The 20284-nt window shown below is 35.2% G+C and overlaps 1 protein-coding gene across 1 annotated transcript in view; it reads left to right on the top strand.

The window, feature by feature from the left end:
* Positions 1 to 20284, top strand: part of efnb3a (ephrin-B3a) — a 59468-nt gene that overhangs the window by 4958 nt on the left and 34226 nt on the right. The window contains exon 2 of the mRNA XM_051121094.1: positions 15675 to 15970. Within this exon, the coding sequence (XP_050977051.1) occupies positions 15675 to 15970 (296 nt within the window). The remainder of the gene's footprint in view (positions 1 to 15674; positions 15971 to 20284) is intronic.

Below are 20284 nucleotides of genomic sequence, written 5' to 3'. Positions count from 1 at the left end.
AAACAGCGGAGTAAAATTTTTTTCAGGTTTCTTGAATAGAAAGTTCAGAAGAACAGCATTTCTCTGAAATCAAAATCCTTTGTAAAAATAGAAATCGTTTGTCAAAAATGATTCTTAAACAGCAAATCAGCATATTAGAATGATTTCTGAATGATCATGTGAAACTGAAAACTGATCACAGGAATAAACCGCATTTTAAAATATATTTAAATAGAAAGCAGTTATTTTAAATAGCAAAAATATTTCACAATTTTACTGCTTTTGCTGTATTTTGGATCAAATAAATGCAGGCTTGGTGAGCAGAAGAGACTTCTTTAAAAAAAAAAAAAAAAACATAAAACGACTTTTGACTGGTAGTGTAAATGTTTTTTCAGCTTAAATGTAGCTACTGATTATTCCATAGACCTCTCTCAGATAACTCTTCAAATATTTGTGGTCACATCACCAATTATGTATAAGGTTGCCTAAAAACAAGAGGTGGCTCAACTTACCCACAAGCTCAAATCGCCTCACTTTCCCCAACAAGTAAAATTATTTGACCAGTGGGTACAAAAAGATACATTAAGCTTAAATATTTTACAGATAATATTTTTATAATTTACTCCTGCTTTCAATACAGTAAAGTACAGTAATATAAAAATAAATCTCAAACAGTTGCTTTTTTTTTAAAGCTGCTTTTATATTTTAAGAAGGGAATATCATCATATTTTTGAGTCCTTGGGATCAAAAAGTTAAAAAAGAAAACTCTGGCCTAAGTGATACCAACAGAAAAAGAGGAAAAACAACTTAGAACTTCTATTAAAGATTACAAAGATTGAAAGATACAAAGATAAAGTGCATAATGCATAATTTACAGTAAGACCAGAAACATTCATTAAATTGTGAATAGGGTTAGTGTTGATTTCATGTTGTTGACTTCAACCTGATAATTCTCAAAGGTCTTGTTAAGTCATGTAGTACCCTGATGTCTGGAGAAAACCATTAGTATCTCAATAGAGCCTGTGGTGAAAGGAAAAAAAAAGCGACGTTGAAACAGGTCAGACAGGTTATGGGATGGATGGGTGCGTGGGAGGAGAGGAGTGGATTTCGGCCCCTCAATGAGCGTAATCAATGCTGAGCACAGACTGTCTCCACGCATTGCTCCGGGGGAAGTTGTTGTACAACTCTCTGCCTGAAATGAACATTAAAAATTGAATCCTTCATGGCTCCCTCAATATTTAATGAATCAGCTGCTAATTGGAGACAGATAAAAGCTTTCTTAACTGGGTTAAGCGTTTCAAATTAAAACATTTTAAGGCTAGGAAAAGATACTTTGAAAAACTGACAGGCAGGGCACGGAGCCTACATCAGATCTTCAGACTTTTGACCGTCTTACTGTAGAGTCGCAGTAGGTTTTGTGATTGATTGGTTCTCCTTTGCTGAAAGATCTTGTATAGAGGCATTCTAGGGGCCTAGAGCAGAGCGAGATTAAACATTGTTAGTGAAAACAATGGATTTGGGGTTTGTAAATGTGCTTCACGGTGCAAGGCCCTCCCACATCTCCTAGCCATTTGTGTGCAAGAGAGAGTGTTTTTTTGAAGCGATAAGACCTCATGGAAAATGTTACATTGTTAAAAGAGAGATTGTGATTGTGGCATTAAATGGACTGAAAATGGAATTGTACCACTTGACCTCAGTTTCCAGGGGTGTGAGAGTGGGAGGATAATCCTCTACACAACACCCCTCCATTAGTTCATCATATGGACTGCTCCATCATCAGACAGGCAACAAAGCCATCTGTGAAGGGATTACTACCTCTATACACACTTTCTCTCTTGCGCTTTTTCTTTTCCGGGGTTAATGTCTTTCTCCCTCTCTGTCACATTCTCTTCACCTATTCATCTTCTTATTTTTTTCACTCCTCATTCATTACCTCATTCTTTTGTGTCACTGCTCACTCACTCTCTCTTTCCCAGAGGATAATTTTATTGCTCAGAGGTTGCTCTTTCATAGCGCATAGTATCAACTTTTATCGCTGAGATTTCTTCTGTAACATCTTTGGGGAAATACAAATGAGATAATTATTGATGTACAGTAAGGAGATTAGTCGGATACTTTGAAATGTTTGAGTTCTGAAACTTCTAGACGTGAGTGTAGGCAAATCTGACAGTGCGGTCTCATTAATAATCATAGGCATTTGCAGGTAAAGTGCGGATCTAGCACATTTTCCTAGACCCTTTAACGTACATTGTTAACATATTGACAGCACGCAAACTGTAAACATTTTACATTTGAACAGCTTTAGAGATGTGCAGATGTTTATGAATTTAGTTGAATTTATACACTGATGTATAAATTCATGCAATCTCATCACGTTATGACATTTATAATGGTTTCATGATTTTCTTTGTGCCGTTTTCAACTCCATTCAACGGATATCGTCACTTTACCCGAGCCTAAACTTTAAAATGCTTTAAAAATGTGAATGATATTTGATGAATAATTTAAATTTGACTTTGTTTGTTTATATAATACTAAAATATAACTCTGGGCCAGTTGTTCAAAAGTAATCTGTTCAGATTTTGGCTGTCGGATTGGATCAAATCTTGAAAATGTTTGTTTTAAAAGAAAAAAAATGATTAGATAACAAAATCCAGTCTTGGTTTTGATCTGCATCAAACTGTCAGTTTGTGTTGTCAAAACTTTTTAGTAAGATTGGGATACTTTTGATCCAAAAAAATCAGGATTATACTGATCCCTACAGAAGGGTGGATTACAGGAACAAAAATGTAACTTTAAAATGAAAAAATGTTTTAGAGATACAACATTTGTAACATGTAATGTACACACGTATGTGACCCTGGACTAGAAAAACAGTCATAAGTGACACGGGTATATTTGTAGCAATAGCCAAACATACATTGTATGGGTCAAAATTATTGATTTGTCTTTTATGCCAAAAATAATTAGGATATTAAGTAAAGATCATGTTCCATGAAGATATTTTGTAAATTTCCTACTGTAAATATATCAGAACTTAATTTTTGATCAGTAATATGCATGACTAAGAACTTCATTTGGACATATTTTTATTTTTATTTTATTTTTATTTATTATTTTTTTTTTTTGTACCCTCAGATTCCAGATGTTCAAATAGTTGTATCTCAGCCAAATATTGTCCCATCCTAACAAACCATATATCAATCAAAAGCTATTTATTCAGCTTTCAGTTGCTGTAGAAAAGTCAATAAAAAAAATCAACCCTTATGACTGGTTTTGTGTTCCAGGGTTTCTGTCGTTGAATAAAAAAGAATTGTGTTTTAGAATTGTGTGATACAAAATTCACAATTCTGACTTTTATCTCAGATTTTTGAGATATAAACTCACATTTGCGAGTCACAAAGTTTCTTCTCAAAATTGTAAGATAACCTCACAATAACTTAATAACTTTTTTTTCCCACTTAAGGGACTCTGTAGAGCATTAGTAATCCAGATTTGGTAATCAGAAAGGTGTGTATTTGGACCATTGTGATCCAGTTCAGTTTTGCTTTGAAAAAACAGCAGTAAAGTAAAATGGATTACCTGATCCTGGATAGCAAAACATAAGATTTCTAAATCCAGATCATTCCGATCCAGATTAAACTTTTTAAACAACTGTTCAAGTATGATAACAAAAATATATAATTGAAACTGTTTATAAAGATTTTAAGTTTCTAAAGTTGTGTATATGTAAGTACTACATTTCAGATGTTGTCACTACATCCAATTTGTACAGTTCATGTACTGTCAAAACAAAAACAACTATGTTAATGTAATCAGGCTAAATATCTTGGAGACTTTTTTTCCGAAGTAACATTTGAAACATGAAGTTAAATCAGAATTCTTCATTTACTTTTTCAAAAATATATATATATATATATATATATATATATATGTTGTTAATTAATTTTTTTAATTACACTTAGTTTCTTTTCCTATGCTTCCCGTGTTCTCAAGGCATTTAATTTCTTCCAGCAACCCTTGAAACTTCATAGCTTGACTTCTTGAGCGTTCAATTTCGGTGTTATTTAGCTGGACCTGCCATCTTCGCGATGAAAACCTCCTTCTCTTGTTTCACTCATATTTAATTTTCGGTTTCAAAGGTGCGTCTCTGGCATGCCTTCAAAGCCCTGGCATGATACTGTGCTGTGTGTGGAAAGCGTAATTACAGTTTTAAGATTACTCCGATGATGGTTCTGAACCGAGGGGGGGGAGGAGGTGATATTACAGTGAATGACACAGACAAGCACTGAGCTTTACTTCATGTGTTAACATCAGCAGCCCTTGTAAAACACAACGTCTATGATGATGACAGTCATTGTTTCTTTAGCTGTTGTTCACTTTCGCTGCATGTCGTCTATGGATTGAGGCTATACAGGATTAGGGTTTTGATGTCATCCAATTTGGAAAAAACCTCTCTTTTTCTTCCTTAGCCGTCTCTTGTTTCCAATCCTCAAGGAGGTTGGATGAGCATTTGTTTCTGAAAGAAAAATGTAGGTAATTGGCAGTCCTTATATGTGAATCATGAACAATAGATTGTCAGGAAACACAATGAAGAAAAGTAAACGGACAGCAATGAGAACATGTATTTGTTTTTATAGACTAGATGAATCATGGTCATTCTCTTTTTAACTCACTGATGTCTCATTAATAGGTCCAGGAATTCCGCAAAATGGATATAAATGTGGTAAAATGCGTCGAACGGTGGACCCACACACTTCCGATCTGTCACTGCACAGATGTGCGTATACTAAACAGGCCGTCGAACATTTTATCCACAATCTTTAAAAAGAATCTGAATTGGTTAATTCCCTCATGGCTCGGTTCGAACATGAAAACGGAGAGTTGAGAGAAAGCGAGAGAACACATGAAAAGTGAGTTGGGAGTTATCCTTTCTCCCTGTGCCCTCCCCTCCCTCTCTTCCAAACAAAAGGAAGGTTATTTTTAGTGACGTTCATTTTTAATCATCTGAGTGTTTGGAGCTTGATGAGTCTTTTCATGTTGGGCTAAGAAGTCAGCGGCCTCTGGGCCCATCAGCTCCCTGGAGCTACTCGACCGGACCGCAACCGAAGACCACCCAGTAGACACATTTTGTGTAGAGGTACACAATTTGTTGCTGGCCGATAAATGACTTGCCAATAAATTGGGAAAATTACATAATTATTTTCAGTATTGCACCATTTTGTTGTAATGGGCCTGTAAGAGCTAACAAGTCTCATGCGTCAGAGAAAAGTAGTTCAGTTTTGAAAAATGGGGTTTTGTGACCTCTACGTTTTATTTTTTTTCTTGCACTTGGTCTAACTGTTTTTGTTGTGATCACAAGGAGTTTCATACACACTGCTGTTCAAAAGTTTGGGATCAGTAGGCTTTTTTCTTCTTCTTTTTTGTTTTTTGTTGGGTTTTTTTCACTACGGGCAAATTAAATTGATCAAAAGCGACTATAAAGACTTAGAAAAAATCTAATTCAAGTAAAAGCTGCTTTCAATTCATTAAAGAGTCATGAAAAAAAGTATTACTTTTTCCACAACAATATTAAGATGCTGGTTTCAACTTTGATAATAAGAAATGTTATTGAGCAGCAAAATTCAGCGTTTTTGTCACAGGAATAAATTGCGTTTTAAAATAATAGAATACAAAACAGTTATTGTAATATTTCACAATATTGTTGTTTTAATTGTATATTTGGTCAAATATAGTTAAAGTCAAAAGTTTACATACACCTTGCAGAATTTGCTAAATGTGACCCTGGACCACAGAACAGAGTATGTGAGCGGAGTAGAGCGGCAACAGTTTTCCCTCTGCGCTCCAAGCATTCAGTAATCACTCCGCTCCAGCTCCGCTCCGGGTTCACCATTTCCCACTCCCCGCTCCACTCCTCGCTCAGCTGATCAGGAACACCGCTCCGCCTTCGCTCCGAGGACGGCTAAAGTATTTAATATTTCAGTATGTTTTGAAATATCACATAACACCTATTATGATAAAATAAAATACTAGGAGAGTAGTTTTGTGGCTTATTGGACCACTAGTGTGCAAACTATTTTCCTACCACATTCCTATCAAGCTTATTACGTGGTTGTCTGCTTTTTTCAGTGCAAATTTTGTTTGCAAAGGATGAAAATAATAGTTCATTTTTGTCAGTTATTTTATCCTACAGATTTCTGCTCATTCGAATTCGGATACAGTTGAAGCAGCGCTGTAAGATTACATTTGATTGAATCCATTATTGAGATAGGAACTGCGTGTGTAAGTAAGTGTTTAAATCGTGCTTTCATCCGAAACTATTCAGTATCTAGAAGGAGAAAACAAATTCCTTAAACTAACCTCCGAAACCTCCCACGCATGTATATTGATGTCAATATAATCATGACATTCTTTCTGATCTCAGTGATCCATCTATATCAAGCTAGCTGACTATGTTTAACATGTGAGTTCTTGCTAAATATGCAGTTATATTATGGGCCGTTGGCATGAATTGTACTCGTGATGGAGCGGTAGTGGAGCGCTCTTGGAGCGAGTGAAAACCACGACGCTCCGGCTTTTTAAAAATCCGCTCACATACTCTGCCACAAAACCATAAGGATGAATTTTTGAAATTGAGATTTATAGATCATCTGCTAAATAAATAAGCTAAATAAATTAGCTTTCCATTGATGCATGGTTTGTTAGGATATGACAATATTTTGGCAAGATACAACTATTTAAAAATCTGGAATCTGAGGGTGCAAAAAAAATCTAAACACTGAGAAAATCACCTTTAAAGTTGGTCAAATGAAGTTCTTAGCATTGCATATTTACAGTAGTAAATTTACAAAATATCTTCATGGAACATGATCTTTACTTAATATCCTAATGATTTTTGGCATAAAAGAAAAATTGATAATTTTGACCCATACAATGTTTCCTTGGCTATTTCTACAAATATACCTGTGCTACTTAAGACTGGTTTTGTGGTCCAGAGTCACAAATGTTAATTATTTTACTAAAATAAAAAGGATCATACAAAATGCATGTTATGTTTTTTATTTAGTACTTACCTGAATAAAATATTTTGCATAAGACGTTTACATATAGTCCACAAGAGAAAATAAATGACCCAGTTCAAAAGTTTACATACACACGAGCTGGGGGTGAAAACTTTTGGAATTTGAAGATCAAGGTAAATGCAACTTATTTTGTCTTCTGAGAAACATGTAAGTATCTTCTGTAGCTTCTGAAGGACAGTACTAAATGAAAAAAAGTGATATTTAGGCAAAATAAGAAAAATGTACACATTTTTGTTAAAAAATTTAGGTAATAACACTGTATTAAAAATCAAGTGTATGCAAACTTTTGAACATGGTCATTTTTATAAATTCAACTATTATTTTCTCTTGTGGACTATATGTAAAGGTCTTTTATGTGAAATATCTTATTCAGGTCAGTACTTAATAAAAAATAACCTTTTTTTTATATGATCCCTCGTAGTTTGGTAAAATAATTACCATTTTGCAGATTCTGCAAGGCGTATGTAAACTTTTGACTTTAACTGTAAAAGCATAAAAAAAAAATCAGTGTTTAGGAGTTGACAAGAATGCATTCATTCTGTATTTTATTTATTAGCTGCTACATCTCAAAGGGTTAAAATGCAATAAATATCAGCTGTCGTTTCAGCCATAGCAAGCTGCTGACAGTTTACCATTATCGCCCCCAGAAGTTCTCTAGTTTTAGGCTTTTGTGTTTGCATATATGTGAGTCACTGCGCATTTGTGGCATGCAGTTCTCAGCCGTGTGGTAAGTGGGTTTCAGTCCGTCAGAGTTCAGGAATGTGTAAGTTATCTCCAGCCCTTAGCTAATTAAATAGCACTGATAAGAACATGAAACAACACTCTCCGAGCCCTTAAGATAATCTGGGTGCACTCAGCAGGTCTCGATGACCATAAACTCCACAGACACACACAAACACATACACATTTAAAAGACGACATGGTGCGTAAAATTTCAAAGCAAAATAAAGTGCATCCATCTATCATAAAAAGGGTTAATAAAGCCTCCTGAAGTGAACTGGTGCATTTGTGTAAGAAAAATACCCATATTTAAAATGTTATAATCTGTAATCTCTAGCTTCTGCTAACTGTCGGATGCACATTCACAAAAGAGTGGCGATCCAGAAGATGACGTAGAACGTCGGCATAGTGTAAGCTCCAGGGAGAATATGCTAGTCTTGTGCGAACCAAGTTTTGTTTACAGCAAAGGAAAACCAATGTCCTCTTGGCTTAAAACTGAATCCTTCAACATTTTTCTTATGTCATCCGCTGGAACGCCAGTTAGCGGGAGCTAGATTAGTTTATAAAGTTGTAAATATGGATATTTTTCTTATACAAACACATCGATTCGCTTCAGAAGGCCTTTATTAACCTCCCGGAGCCATGCGGAGTACTTTTTTAATGATGGATGAATGCACTTTATTGGACTTCAAAATATCAACACCCATTCACTGCCATTATAAAGCCTGGAAGAGCCAGAACATTTTTTAATATACCTCCAGTTGTATTGGTATGAAAGAATAAAGTCATGTACACCTAGGATGGCTTGAGCGTGAGTAAATCATGAGGTAATTTTCATTTTTGGATGAACTATCCCTTTAAATATTTTTCTTGGTTATGCTTCATCTACCGATAAGAGTGTGAAACTCTTAGTTCTGCTTAACACATTTACCATGTTTAAAACAGTCACATTTGCACAATTTTCCCTCACAGTCAGTGCAGAAAATAAGATAAAAATCCACATATTCAGTCTAGACTTGGTGCACACTAATCTAGACCCTAAAAGAAAACTTTTTGAGTTTAAAAATAGTTTAAAAAAGATTGCTTTATCATTTACTGCATTATTTATAAGTTTTACTTACATTCAGGGTTTGTAACTTTAGGGGATGCTCACACACACACACACACATTCTTAGAAAAGCAGGGAAAGAAAGGAAATGTCCTCATTTTTGTGCAATTACCGAAACTGTAATAAAATAGTATCATTATATAAACTCTAAATAGAGGCGATTTTCTACATTGCTGCAGTGAGGTGAAGTGTAATCGGTGGTTCAAGTTTGTTTGAGTTTCAGCTCCATCAGCCTTTTGTTGCTTTAGTGTGGTATGGGGAAACTTTAATACCCATGATTCTGCAGCGGTGAATCGATAATGAATATAAACCTTGTGAATTCTGATCCTGCCCTGTGACATTTACATTTAAAGTGGTTAATCGCTGACTTGTGAGGGTTTATGTCTAGGTTCCGGAGGTATATTTTCAGTGTAAGAATGAGTTTTCTGCCTGTCTTAAATTTCCACGTAAATGAAGATAAACATCGCATTTCATGCCGCATATTTCATACATAAAAAGATCAGTTTCAGATGGTGCCGTATTAAAATCAGAGTTCACAGAGCTCACGGAAAGAGCGTTCCCGATACATATGTAGACATTTTTCACTTTGATTGTGTTTACTTCAGCGCAAAAGGAGGTTTGATTTGTCTCGAATTTAAACCAAAAATCACCATCTCCATGAATAAATATGCTTGCAAAATCCAGCAACACCAAACGGAGAAAAAATTTAGCATTGTCAGGCCTCATAACCACTGCAAAGAACACAAAATATTTGCGTTTTCGCTTGAACCACTACAAGACAAAGACTGTCAGTTCTTTCAACAAGCAAAGCTGTTTTTTCCTGCGGAGGGAAGAGAAATGCATTCAGCTCGTCAACTGGTGATCACATCACAGAGAAATTTTGACATGTTCAAAAGCCTTTGAAAATTCAGTGTAGTGTAGTCAGAAACAGATGCGGCATGTTACGTTTGCTTCCATCAGTAAATTGTATTATGCTGAGATTTGATTTTTGTCCTTTGTTATTCTGGGGTGGTCTTGGTAACGGACGCCGTGCTTCGTATGTCTCAGCAGGGGTCTGACAGCTCTTTGATAGAAATGTCTTCCGTTTGGACTGAAGGAAAACAGTTGGGATCTGCAGGGTGGCAGGATTTGAGGTTAACGTATCCATTTGCTCGAGCTTAAAGAAAACACAAGTAAGATGAAATGCGCCGTTGTGCTCTGTTGTGAAATTAAAGGGGCCATTCTCTACTCGTATGGTACACCAAAAACAGTCATAATTTAGTATTTCATTACCATTTTCTACACTCTCTCTGACCCTGTTAACACTGACAGCCGTTTGCAGCCGCCAGAAATCATTCATTTACAATGAGAGTCTGCGATTTGTGGCAACATGAGCTTTTTTTAGATGGCGTGTCAAGTAAAAAGTACTTTGAAAAATGTGTCTAGAGATCCCTCAATCTGAATGCAGGAACCCGTCGTGTGTGAACGGCTCCTTCAAGCTTGAATTTCTTATGGATGTGGTTAATATTTCATCACGCTAACTTGTTAAATTGACAGCCCTTGTATATTTCTACATGTGTGCTCATGGTTGTCAAACCTAATACAGTGTCTGTTTCAGATTGATCTATTTTTGCAGTTTAGTATGTTTATATAGTTCATCAAACTTAATTTGGAATCCATTTATTTGTTTATTTTTGAAACGGTAAAGTAAAATCCTTTTTAATTATGTGGTATAAAATAATACACAAATAATACATTTTGCGGTGTATGTAGTTTGTATTAGGGATGCACAATATATTGTTACCATGTCAGTTGATATTTTGAATTAATTTAATTTATTCATACATCATCCGCTGGCAATGTTGGGCATATTAGTTATAGTTACTAGTTATTTCTCACAAACAGTAACTGAGTTACATCAGTGTAAAACTAATTACCAGGGAAAGTGACTACTGTGTTATTTAAAAAAAAGGATGGATTACTAAATAAAATAAATTATTATTATAAAACATTGTACACTAATCTACACTATTTTAATGTTGCTGTGGGACAATGTGAGAGACACTAATTTAAAAGTACACTTAACATCAGTCAGTTAAGCATTATAATATCATATTTTGATAATTTAGCATTAAACTTTAGTAATTAGAAATTTAGTAATTAGAATAACCATGTATGAATACATATTTGTCATGTTGTCTAAACTTAGGACTGGTGGTGGTGCTTAAGATATTGTTTGTCATTTAGTGTTTTCTATAAAAAAGGGGAAAAAACTAAAAATAATACTAATAAGATAACAAAACATCTACGAATTCTACTACTAATAATATAAAACACACATTAATGAGCTTCTGGGTTTATGAATATTAATTACGTTGTCTGCGTTTGCCCGAACTGATTTGCTGAAATCAAAACAGTGCCAGCCAATGAGATTGCCGTTTGCGCATTAGTTCCGCCTACTACCAGAGAAACCGGCAGTTCTTAAAAGCTGAAGAATTCCAATTGAACTCCGTTATTTTGACAGGAAAATACAACAAAGAATATTGTTTACATGTAGCGCGTCAATTCTGCATTCTATATAAAACTCTCTCGCTCTGTATCTTTCTTTGCATGTGTGTGAGACAAAGCAACGGCTAGTCGTGTGCCTTTACACTAGAGTTTACGGTTCGTCAAATACAGGTACGCTGCACATCTATTCCATCCATCCATTAAATCATTTTTGGGTGAATTATTCTTTTAAAGTTGCATTTAAAAGCACTAATAATATAATCTTTAAATCATTACATCGTTAAATGTAATCTTTAGCAACTCTCAAAATTAACATCCATTTTCATTCTATACAACAAAATGTTGTGCTGCTTAAATTCAGTTTAAGCATTTTTAGGTTTCTTTTTTTAATCCAAACAAAATAGTGTGAAACTTTATCAACCATTTATTGGTTAAAGGCCGAATTAATTTTATCACTATCTTAAGAGAATGTCCTTGCCTGTTTTTGTCAACTTAGAAAGATTATGCATGAATTTGAAATTATGATTTTCATCTCCTTTTCATTCTGTCACATTATCTTGCCAAAAACAAACTTTAGTGAGCCCAACAGGGCTCATGGGAAGATGTTGTGTTGGTGTGAGTAAAGTGGAGGTTTGTTGATGAGTGAAAGGGGGAAAAACAGAGTCTGGATTCAAAGCTTCCGACGGCCTTAGAAACTCAAGGGCGGCCCAAAGTCACTCCAGCTCTGCAGTGCAAGTGCAAAGGAGCTCTGGGATTCAAACCCACCAATGAGAAGCATCAAACCAGCACAGAAACCCGCAACGCCTCGGCATGTAATCAGGTCGACCACCTCTAACCTTTATCTAAACAGTGTGGGGTGAGCGTGCTTAACCAATCACAATCCGGTTTAACTAAGAAAGAATGCCAGATTGCCCTCCTGTGTCTTCGATCGGACACAATTAAGTAAATATATCAGAGACAAAAGGATTAAACAAGTCTCTGTAAATAACTAAACATACAGACAGTCTGATGAATCCAGTTCATCTTATATGGTCAGAGAGTGTGTGTGTGGTCATCATAATTCACAGCGTGGGTAAATTGCTTGCTTCGATGAGCAGCGCAATGTAAACACCGAAGGCCTAGTGTGTGTTTTTCACCAAACACTGATGAGTGAGATTTTGCTTGATAAATGAAAGCGTCTGATTATCAGATTACGATATTTACCCTCAGTTGGATCCCACATGTTAGTAGCTAGTGAAAAGGCCAAGATCACATTGACTTTTGTTGCATCTTGGCCGACGGCTAACTGAGGCCTAAACTCAGTGTGTTAATAGATATGTGTTGATCCACAGATCAGGTGCTTTTGCTCTCACATGATGTAAATTTTTTTTGGATCTATCCGTCTGTGCAAAGGTGTCTTAGAAACTGTGGTGTGGTTAATTGGAGTTTTGCTTGGATGTCTCAGCCTGATGGAAATGTCAAGCTTTGTACACTTAGCTTGAGGAGAGAGGTCTCGAAAATACCTTTATCTGTTATTTGTGAGGTAAATTTTCAACTTCAGAACAAGACTGTCTCTGAATAGAGCTAAAATGTCAGTCCGCTAAATGCCAGAGTTTTCGTTCTTCAAGAGGATGGAGGTATAAATTGCTGTGTTCCAGCTTTGGCCATGGTTTGACTGAGGTTGTACTATAAAATACTGAATAATTGTTTGTTATGCTCAGTTATGTTTTTATTAAAGTGTTCATATATTTAGATATGTTCTCAACAAAGGCACACTTTTTGTTTTTTTTCTATGAAGGTCTTAGTTTTCCATTGATGAGCTCTTTCTATTACTTGTTTTTATACCATTTTATTTTTTATTTTTGGTAACCTATATAGCAACCTTACTGCATTTGTACTTTTTCATTAAGACATTATTTAGAAAATTACCATTAAGATCCATATGACAGACATTATTCTGTGGGACACTAAAGTATGATACCAAAATAAATAAATAAATAAATAAGATTTGCCAAGCTCCACAATAACAAAAATGTACCATAAACATTCTCAATTACTGTCGTTTGTAGGTTCACGAGAGAAATAAAACAGACTTTGAGATGTTTTCCATTGAGCTGATCAGGAGGTCTTTGGCAAGAACCATATTTAAAAGGAACCTGTGGTATTAAGACTTGTGTAAATTAAAATGTAAATTATGTCTCTTACTAAAATAGCTAGTAGAAAAGCCATGAAAGATTTACGTAAAAAAAATTCACATTGTTTTATGCATATTTTGGAATGGGAGTGCCATTACTTTTGGTGATGTCAAATGGTTCCACTCAGTGAGCTACTGGCACTACCTATTGCTATTTTTTACCACAACACAACTTGAAATAGAGAATTCAGAAAATAAAATACTGATACAATGCCACATTGTGCGGCTTTTGGTTGTAATTATCAGTTGAAGGGCAACAAGAAAAGCAATGTAAGTCTTCACTGCTTTCCTAGCGATAAGAAGATGATAAAAGAATGGGAAGATGACTGTGGATGAATAAAACTTCCTAAAGACCAGCGTCTTTGTTCACTCCACTTTAGCCCCGATGCCTCTGAGGACTTTAGTATAAGATAGGTCTTGAAAGAACCTACAGGTGGCGAAATAAAAGTAGTGAAGACTTATATTGTTTCTCTTGTTGCGCTTTGACTGAAAATTACATCCAAAAGCTGCACAATGTGGCATCGTAACAGTATTCTCTTTTCTAAGTTGTGTATTCCGAGTTGTGTTGCAGTAAAAATAGCAACAGGTAGCAGCAGTCTTCGTCTTGCCTTGCTCTGTCTGGACAGTTTTTGTTCCAGATCATGACAGTTAGGGTATGTCAAAACTCCCATCTCATGTTCTCCCTCAACTTCAAAATCATCCTATATCGTTGTTTTACCTTTTTTGTTAAGGGTGTTTGATCTTCTTTGCATGTTCACTTTGCAAAGACTGGGTCGGTACTTCTGCAGCGATGTAGGGTGATTTTGAAAGTGAGTTCTTCGACATACCCTAACTGTCTTGAGCCAGAATACACAGAGTTCAGGGAGAGTAAGACAAGATGAGCGTTTGAGAGTAAACGCATTTAAATTGTATTTTTTTTTTTAATGAAAAGGACTGATCGTTTCACTAGATAAGACCCTTCCTCAGCTGGGATTGTTTACAACCGCATTTGGGATCGTTTGAAGCCGCATTTAAACTGCATTTTGGAAGTTTTAAATCGGGGCACCATATCAGTCAATTATATGGAGAAAAATGCTTAAATGTTTTCCTCAAAAAACATAATTTCTTTACTACTGAAGAAAGAAAGACATGAACATCTTGGAAAACGCGCTAGTGTAAACGTGTGTAACTTGCTGTAGTAACATTGTTATAAATATCTTCGAATTTCTTAAATTCTTTAAGAAGATTTTCCTGAATCCAGCCCCTGGTCCAAATGAATAATTCAGGTATAAAAATAATCGAGTTCTCAAGTTCAACTCATTGACTCAATGATCCGGTCACGGCAGTTAACATCTTGCTGAAGGGATGAATAATGATGAATAATGAAATTTGATTCAGTTTCTCACACAAAGCAGTTGTATGACCTCAGAAGACTTGAGCACACAAGTTGTATGGATTAGTTTTATGATATTTTTTTGTGTCCTTTTTGAAGTTTGATAGTCTCCATTCATTATAATTCAAGTCAAGCCAAGCAGGCTTTTATTGTCATTTCAACCGTATACAGTTCTCTACACAGTGAAACAACGTTCCTCCAGGACCAAGGTGCCATGCAGAACAACATAAATTGAAAGATAACACAAGACAGATAACAACATAAATTAACATGAAACAACAAATCAATACAAGAGTGCAGAAAAACAAAACACTAAAACCCTACATAAAGTGCATGTGTTTGAGAATAGAAAAATTGCTTGGCTTAAACCAGTACAACTCTTCTTGTTTTTCACAGAGAAAAGTCTTTCAGCTTTGCTTTTTTTTTTTCTTGTCCCCACAATCTAAGTAATTTCAGGTTTTACTGTTGTAGACAAAATGAGATCCCCACATGTGCTTATTTTCATCACATTGGCACGCAAAACCATACATATGCCCTCTCACACACTCTCCTGAACCAAAGGCCATGTGTGTTTACATTTTGAGTAAAAATGTATGAACAAAAGGGCAGTTTCACCATCAAACAGGCCTTGCGGTTTCATATGCACGTACACGCAGGCAAATATCAAACTGTCAATCTCAGTTTCCATGGAAACGATCATTACTCATTTGTCTGTCACTCACTGATCATCTCTCTCTTTCTCTAATTCCACAGGTTTGGAGATGAGAGGGGCTACATACTCTACCCTCAAATAGGGGATCGTCTGGACCTAGTTTGTCCTGCCACGAGTCCATCGGGGCCCAACTCTCCCCCTGAGTATGAGTATTATAAACTGTACCTGGTGTCCTCACGAGAGCAGGCCGACAGGTGTGAGGTGATGGGCTCCCCAAACCTGTTGCTCACCTGTGACAAACCCAACAGCGATATGAGGTTTACCATCAAGTTCCAGGAGTATTCGCCCAACCTGTGGGGTCACGAATTCAAGAACTTACGAGACTATTACATCATAGGTAAGTGTGTGTTCGCCAATATTGCAGTGACATATTTTCGTCTAGCTATGTAGAAGTTAGCAACACGTTGTCCAGGCATATTGTTTCTTGGTGCTCAAGTTGATAACACGGGTTCAAGCACAGCCATGTTTGATTATCTGTTTTTTTTACTGTTCTTAAAGGGATATTTCACAATTTATGTGCTTTATTTACATGTGTGTAGGTCATCAGGATTTCAAAATAAAAGCTCAAACCCTCACTCTGAGTTTTCACGTTTTGATGTCCACATATTTATTAAATTACAGTGGTTAAAGTATTTCTGTCATAAAGAAATGGCCACATACTGAAGATTAAGTGGATATTTGAATTAAATGATGTTTAATCAATATTAAACCAGGACTGGATCATACGTTGATGTGTAAAAACAATCGTCAGGCCATTGGCGCCCTGTGCAGGCCTTTGTTGTAATGCGTGACGTACTGTAGCTCAATTGGTTATAATACATTATGTATTTTAACAGTTTTGTTCATAAAAAACATATGATGTCTTGCTTTTGGTACTTTATTTAAACTAATTATTATTGCCTCATTGCTATTATATATGTATTTTTAAGTAATTCTAAAGACTACTGTTCACTTACATCTATTTTTATTACCGCAAAATATTAATTATAATTATAGGGCCTTATGAAATCTGTTTTATTTCCAAATTCCATCTTAATTTTTTTCTATACTCTGTTTTATTTGTAATTTCAATTTTAGTAATCAAAAAGCCTGTCTAATTAATTTACCAGATTCTGTGTTTTCCATTACTTTTTTGGGTTCCATTTAAATTTTAATAATCAAAAGCGTCTGCTTTAATGGATTAAAAATAATAATAATAATTATTATTTTAGATTTAATTAATTAGGAATTAATCGTGTATATGTGTATATATATATATATATATATATATATATGATTAAAAGGCCTTTATTATCCCCCCAGAGCTGTGTAGAGCACTTTTTGTGATGGATGGATGCATTTTATTGGACTTCAAAATCTCAACACCCATTCACTGCCATTATAAAGCTTGGAAGAGCCAGGACCATTTTTAATATAACTCTGACTGTATTTGTCTGAAAGAAAAAAAAATCATATACACCTATGATGGCTTGAGGGTGAGTAAATCATGGGGTAATTTTCAATTTTTTGGTTGAATTAAACTACCTATTTAATCTTAGCCCACAAGCCAAAGTCGTCCCACATATTGATATCTTCTGCCCTCCTCAAATGTTAGGAATAATTTATCCACTTATCCAACCCATAAATCAATTTTTCACAAAAAAAAGACATGAACATGAAATTTGTTTCCACAGCCTAATTTGTTTCATTCATTTTAGTAAAATCATGGCCATGTTATACAGTTTAATCCCTCATTTTAGTTTAATCATGTTCATTTTTTAACAAAGTTAAAACAAGGGAACAAATGACTACAAAATACATACAATGTAAACGAAAACAAAGGAAAGGAATAGCAAAATGTAAGGTAAGAAACAGATAAATAAAAAAATGGGCATTAAATAAGGCATGAGAACTGTAACGTTTTGTAGGATTTTTATAGCACAAGCCATCATTTTTAATGAATTTGAGCCTCCGATTCATATTATAAAATATTAAACATAGTTTAAACCCCACAAATTAAGATTTCAAATAAAGTGATAATTTCCGCCATAAAAATAATTTGAATGGACAAACAGTTTTTAGGGAATATTTGCTAATTACCCGAGTGCAATAATACCACGCGTCAGCCGCAGGGGTTCTGTCCCGTCAAATTTACCTCATAGTTGCTCCGCCAATAGATGAATCCATCGATAAAACGCGGAATATATGTGCGTGCTACTGTTTGTTCCCTAGGGAAATCACTTTTAATTAACCTAAGTTGGCAGTTGTTAATTTCTACAATATGCCTGTAATGAGAAAGCGAAAGACAGAGCGTTGGGTGCTGTGCGGTTTTGCACACGCTTGTGATTATGTGGATCTTAATTGGCTGTAATGGGCCTGTGAGACTCAAGGGCATTTAAGAGCAGCTAGACACAACAGCCCGACCAATAGCAAACACACTCGCCCTCACACACACTGTGTGTTTCCCTTCCCAAATATCCACGGTGTCCTTGCTGTCATAAATCACGGATGTAAACTGTTTATGTGTTTTAATATAGGATAAAAGCACCACTTATTAGTGTAGGTTTTTGTGGTTTGGTCCTGTTGTGTGAGGCTTCGAGTGATGCTTTTAGCTGGTGCTTGTTTCCCCTGTGATCTGCACTGTTTGAAGCTGAGATCTTCTCCCTGCTGAGTGTGTATCAGAGTGTATCAAACGCTCCGAGCTCTTTTGTCAAAACTTTGATCACTGGGCGCTAACTGAGTTCCCAGGGGAGCACTTTACCCTAAAAAGCGTTCAAAAAACCCACTGCATTAGAATCCCTCTCCAAAAACCTCCCGTTACCATCACGTTCTCCCAAGCACATTCTCGCATAGTCAATAATTCACGATAGTAGTGTGAACGCTTGCGTCGTCGCATCACTGTTTGAGTTGACGGTAAAATTAAAAGTGTATTACAGTTGAACTACATGTGCGGCTTTGTTTGCCCGTCCTACAGCTACTCATTGATATTTCGACTTTGGAGCATCAGTGTAATGTGTGTGTGTGTGTGTGTGTGTGTTTGTCACACTGGATTAGACTTGTGGTAAGGGGCTGTTAATTATTGAAAAGGTCTTGTTGGTTTATTTATCAAGGTTAAACTGAAATATTAGAGATGAACCTTACTCCCACCCTAACTGGTATATGTGTGTGTGTGTGTGTGTGTGTCTCTACACAAAAATACTACCGCCCTACCTTGATGTCACAGTGTGATACTGGAAATGAGTGTCACGATGCAGGAAAATGAGAACACTCCTGTTATAATCAATAAAAGTGCATTGTCTGCAAGTTGGCAACATCGTTCAGATTTATTTAAGACATAAATATTTGAATTATAATTGTTTATATTTAAGGTTTCTATTATTTTAGATTTGTACTTCCATTTAATATTTATGTTTACAATTTAATTACATTTAGCTTTAACACTGAAGATTTTGATTCAAGATTCAAACTTAAAATATGAATTCAGACTTTAATTTAAGATTGAAATTACATTTAGCTTTATCAAAAAAGATTTTGATTTAGGATTCAAATTTAAAAATTGAACTATTTTTTTTTTTAAGATTTAAATTAAATTTAGCTTTAACAGTTAATTTTTCAATTTAAGATTCAAATTTAAAATTTGAATTCAGATATTTTTTTAATTGAAGATTTAAATTATAATTAGCTTTAACACATACGATTTTCATTTAAGATTCAAATTTAAAAATTGAATTTAGATTTTTTTTAAATTTAAGATTAAATTACAATTAGCTTTAACAGTTAATATTTTAATTTAAGCTTTTAAGTTTAAGAATGTAAGTATTTTAATTTAAGTATAAGATGTATATATTTTATATACAGTCATGTGAAAAAGTTAGGACACCCTATTGAATTCCATGGTTTTCCGTATCAGGACATCATAAAAAAAAAAAAAAAAAAAAAAAAAAAACTGGTCCTTGGCTGGTCTTAAAATTTTGAAAAAAAAACCTCAGATGAACAACAACACATGACAAATTGCGCTGTGTCATTATTTACTGAAGAAAAATAAAGCCAATGGAAAAGCCATGTGTGTCAAAGTTAGGACACCCTTACTGTTAACATTGATTAACTTCGATTAACTGATCATCAGCAAGTCTGAGCGCCTCTATAAAAGCATAAGCTTTGGCAGTTTGCTGGTCTGGAGCCTTCAGGTGTGTGTTAACACAATGCCAAGGAGGTAAGACATCAGCAATCATCTTAAGAGAAGCAACTGTTGCTGCCATCAATCTGAGAAGAGTAATATGGCCATTTCCAAACAATTTGAAGTTTATTCACAAGTGGAAAACATTTAAAACAGACACCTCTCCTTCCAGGAGTGGACGTCCCAGAAAATTCACCCCAAGATCAGACCGTGTAAAACTCAGAGAAATGGCAGACAACCCAAGAACTACACCTCAGACTCTACAGCCCTCAGTTAACATGTTAAATGATAAAATTCATGACGGTACCATTAGAAAAATATAGGACAAAAATGGCATGTTTAAAAGGCTTGGCAGAAGAAAGCCTCTTCTATCAAAAAAAAAAAACATTGCAGCACAGTTTAGGTCTGCAAAGTTGCATCTGAACAAAACACAAGTCTTCTAGAATAATGTCCTTTGAACAAACGAGACCGAAGTGGAGATGTTTGGCCATAATG

This window comes from Labeo rohita, chromosome 10 (assembly GCF_022985175.1).
Source record: "Labeo rohita strain BAU-BD-2019 chromosome 10, IGBB_LRoh.1.0, whole genome shotgun sequence".
In the NCBI taxonomy this organism is placed as follows: Eukaryota; Metazoa; Chordata; class Actinopteri; order Cypriniformes; family Cyprinidae; genus Labeo; species Labeo rohita.
Note: the sequence above shows the minus strand (reverse complement) of the source record. Positions and strands in the feature narration are given on the sequence as shown.